This window comes from Morone saxatilis, unplaced genomic scaffold, assembly GCF_004916995.1.
Source record: "Morone saxatilis isolate NCDOM2014 unplaced genomic scaffold, NCSU_SB_2.0 Contig4, whole genome shotgun sequence".
In the NCBI taxonomy this organism is placed as follows: Eukaryota; Metazoa; Chordata; class Actinopteri; family Moronidae; genus Morone; species Morone saxatilis.
The window spans coordinates 3,965,055-3,969,584 of NW_023339984.1; the positions used below are offsets into that span (position 1 = coordinate 3,965,055).

A 4,530-nucleotide genomic window follows, 5' to 3' on the forward strand; every position below is an offset into this window, starting at 1 on the left:
CTTACCGGCCCTGACCGAGAACGCCTCGGTCTCCTTCCGGCGCTGCCTCGAACCGCTCCTGGACTGCGCCTCGGCAAATCCGCCGCATTACTAACTACGCAAGTCCGCCCCATCGGACACCAACGCGCGCCTGTCGCTTGTTAAAGAGCAATGTCGAGATGGAACGCTCTCCGCATTGGTTTCATTCCACATTTCCGCCCAAACCACCACCCTATGAACCTTAATTGTCAGCGGTACTTCAGACCAACCCGCATGTTCTTAGATTCTGCGCGCAGGGCGCCCACAGAGCTCATGGCTCATGCCCCGCCGGGTATACGATGAGCATACCAGCGGCCCGCAGCGATTCCGCCCGCGAAGAGCTACCTGTGCGTTTCTGCGTTCTGAACACTCTGCGCTTTACAGGCAAGATAGGGCCCTAAGAACAAAAGTAAGAAACAGATTATTCAAAGTCTTGTTGATACCTCCGAGAGATCTCCGTTCTTGAGGTGTGCTCGGGCCATGCTGTCCAGCCAGGTTCGTCTTAGTTCGGGGGTGCTGGCGTAAGACCGTGCCAGGCTGTACTGGAGGTCTAGCAGCATCTCCGGGTCTTTCTCATGCTCCCTCATCTGGGCCGTGGCCATCAGCACCGTACGGATCCGCTTGGTCAGACCCTTCACTTCAGAGGGGAACGCCGTGGACTGCGTCATGCAGAGGTTAGCAAACACACACAGACTTTGTGAAAACATGATCAAATCTATTAGAAAAATACAAGCAGGGCCCTGAGTCTTGGTTTGAGAATCAAAGAGAGAATCAAAACCACATCACGGGCTCAGCGCAGATGAAGTTATTACAGCTTCCCTACAGGCCTATAAAATGTTCTAAAGCCTCCCAGCATGCAGAGGGGCAACAGACTCATGTACTCAAGTCTTATTTTATGCATTTTATGTTATTGGTGCTATTGTGTTTTATATTGTGATCCACAATGTTTGCACACTTTCATTAGTGTTAAACAGTTAGATAGAACCTAGTCTTGCATGGCTATCTATCAGAACTGTCTCCACACTTTGTTTTAGTGCTGTGCCGGCGCTGAAGAAAGGTAAGGCTGAACCCACTGTCATTCTTAGGTGGCAGCTATGATGCAGTGATGTGCCCTTGCAAAATAGTGTTCGGTAACAAGCAGATTGTGGAAGAGGAAAACGAACCAAATGAAATAGTTGCCAAAGTCAGGCTTACACAATGCAGCCTACTTCGTATGATCGGACCAGACTGAACAGGACTAGATGCAGGATTAGTGAAGTTCACGCCATAAAAAGCACAAGAAACTTTTCAGTGATAATCATGAATGCCTGCAGCAACTAATAATTCTTCTGTATGCTGTGAGATCTTGTCTTATAGGTCTTACCATAATCATACTCTATCTCTATTCTATCTATGTATATACATCTGTTTAATAAAAGCTGCACATCTGCCAATTAGTCAAGACATTAATACAGTATGTCCTTTGATGCTGCATCATACTTTCCACAGCGGTGATAATGACTTCGTTCAAAAAGCCAAATCAGTTAACAGTTAACTGAACTTCTAAATAGCTCCTGGTAAGAGAATCTGTCAACTATCATCTAACATATTTACAATCTAAACAAACCACGCCGTACTGTAAAGCTACATATCTATTCTCACAATCAGGAGCAGACTGTTTTTGGAATGGGATCCAGTGGCCAGTCTACAGGGAGAATAAACACAGCATATAAAGAGTTTGATCAAAGATAGGCTTCCTGCAGTATTTGGTATGGCTCCTCTCTTGGCTTGGATAGCACAGCGCACAGGGCTTATATGGACAGATTTCAACTTCCTTTTTATCTTTTGGATGCTTTCTCAGATCATTTATAATGAATTCAGAGCAGTGATTTGTTAAGACTTTCTGGCATTACTGCCCTTGTCTTTTTGACTTCTACTATACCTTCATGGCCTTGTCACTATTGGCAAAGTTGTTGATGATGGAGAGAGACTCCTGGAAGCGTGAACTTCCAGTCAGCGCCACGTCGGAGATCAACTGGCTCACGGCGATGATGATCTGGACCAAAAACAAGGGGCAGAATGAGAATAAGGTCAGGGGACGGATGGAGAAGAGAAGAAGAAGAAAAAAAAATGAAAGGATTAAAAACACACATTCAGACCAAATGTTCTAAATGGTACATGTATTGACACAGTCCAGTGAGAGCAAATGGAAAGCTGGACGGCTTTCTGATACTGTGTTAATGGAGTGGAGCCGGAAACTCTGCAGTCCATCTGTGTTTAAACTGTTTAAACACCCTCTTCACATTCTTTACCAGCCTTATGAAAGCAACTGAAGTACTCAGAGGAGTGTGTGTGGACAAAAGGCTAAAGGACAAGGATGAACGTCAATGTGAATGAAGTACTGACATCAAGAAAGACTTTATTACAGACCACCAAGTATGTCCAATATTAACGGGGGGGGGGTATTATTCAACGAGTATTTAACACGCATGAACAGATGCCGGATCTGTGTAGGGATGCTTCCTCTTCTGCTACTTCAAAAACCAACACTCTCCACTTTACCTGCAGGTGCGTGCGTAGGAAGGTCTTCCTCTTGGTGTACTCGTAGTTGTTCCTCATCAGCAGGTAGAGTAGGGCGGAAGCCTCGGCCCTCAGGGAGCCCAGCTTGGAGACGCAGCACTTGAGCACCTCGCAGCACAGAGCCTCACACAGCGTCACGCGGCCCTTGAACAGCACCGACGGGAACTGACGGGACAACGTGTTAGTGTATTAAAGGCAGATTCTGGGCAGGGATGGGATTACAATGTGCAGGGACGACAGCAGGGAAATGGCATTAGAAAGGAGCAGTGCGTCCCAAAACACACTCTGTGACATCACTTTATGCAACACTTTATCATACAGTATTTAGTTAAGTACTTTTTTGTGTTACTGTCTGTTTTTTTTTTTTAGAATTACGAGGTTTGCTACCGAGTAGAATGGGTACGTCCACTTAAATTTGAACAAACATAGATTCTGCACTCAATGCCCTTCATGCCGTTGATCCGCATCTGCAACCTTTTGCCTGCCAGATTTTGTTTACTTGCTCAGATGTTTGTTGTTTTTTTGTGTTTAAATCCCCAACTGCTAAGTAGCAGTGAAGGTACTTTTTTTTTTAACAAAATGAGATTAAAGACAAATTCAAGAATACCTTATTAAGACAAAAATCTACAAAATCTACTGTTTTCTCGTTCTTTAAGTTTTGAAAGACACTTTGTCAGTACAATAGGAATAAAACAATTGTTAACCTGAATAATGGAGTTTCTTTTTCTAAACAAAAATCTTTTGAATAGTCCTCATTGGACTCAGGACCTTCACAGTATGTTTGACTGTCTCAAATTGCAGGATGTTGGCCATAAAATATGCAACTTCTCGTGGCTTTTCAGACTAGACATGGGTAGATGTGGCCAGATTTTAGTTGCAAAATGGCAATTTATCAAAAAGACCAAAAAAACACATCCTTCTCTCAATACTGTTCAGCTTCCTTGTTTCTCATGTTATGTTCAAATTGTATTCAATGATATTTCCATGCCCTTATTTCTCCTTTCACTATCTCATTCTTAATATTTCATAGGTAGGTAAGTTTTAAGGTCAAATGTCCCATTTAATGATAAAGTGTCCATGCAACAGAGAGGCAACATGTATACATTAAGGTTGAATAACTAATGTATGAATTTTTAGTGGCAGATTAATCCACATTTGATGCTGTAGTTACGTTTAGTCTATCTGGCAGTTTTTCTTTCAACAACAGAGCTCTGTGGCCCACAGCAGTACGAACATATAATCAGGACTGACACGTTGCTTTAGTAGACTCAATTCGTTGTTATTTTTTTCTTTTTTTTTTCTGTATTTCAGTGAACCTGAATTGATGAGTCCTAGAGCATGATTGTTTACCGCCCGTGACTCAACAGAAGACAATCTTTGTACTCTCACTCTTACTATAGAAGAACAAAAACATGCCAGAACAGAGCTTCATCGTGCTGCTCTTCTCTGATTCATTGCACAAGCAGTCGACACTGATACTGCCGATTGCTATCAGAGGATACCACTAGGAAGTGGGTGGTCCCTTCCCTTGGGAACTTCATGTGCTCCTACACTACTGAAACTGAGCCATGTTAGAGCTTGCTCGCCGCTTGCTGCTCTATAAATTAAGTATGTAAATAAATCTAAAAATAGGTGAGATTAAAGAGTATTAAGGCAACATGTGAATATGGGAACAAGACAGCGGCAGGACCAACAAACATGGGAAACAATAAATATTTATTCTAAATGAGTCTTTGGCAGTGCAGCTTGTCCTGGCAAAGTGTTGCGGATGTTACATAATATTACAGGAGAGAATGAGGCACGCATGAGAAAGTGACAACCGGGTGCTTCATGCCTTACGTGTGAACACATGGGTGATACGTGTCCGGACGTACCTTGTTAATGAAAGCCCTGAGTGCGGAGAAAACGTGCCTGAGGGCAGCCTCTGATTGACTGACTTTAAGGAAGGTCAGG

The 4,530-nt window shown here is 43.4% G+C and overlaps 1 protein-coding gene across 1 annotated transcript in view; it reads right to left on the reverse strand.

The window, feature by feature from the left end:
* dock11 (dedicator of cytokinesis 11) overlaps positions 1 to 4,530 on the reverse strand; it is a gene marked incomplete at its 5' end in the record, with an annotated part of 61,932 nt that overhangs the window by 14,051 nt on the left and 43,351 nt on the right. Inside the window, 4 exon segments of the mRNA XM_035675575.1 lie at positions 462 to 677; positions 1,940 to 2,053; positions 2,560 to 2,742; positions 4,452 to 4,530. Of these exon segments, the coding sequence (XP_035531468.1) occupies positions 462 to 677; positions 1,940 to 2,053; positions 2,560 to 2,742; positions 4,452 to 4,530 (592 nt within the window).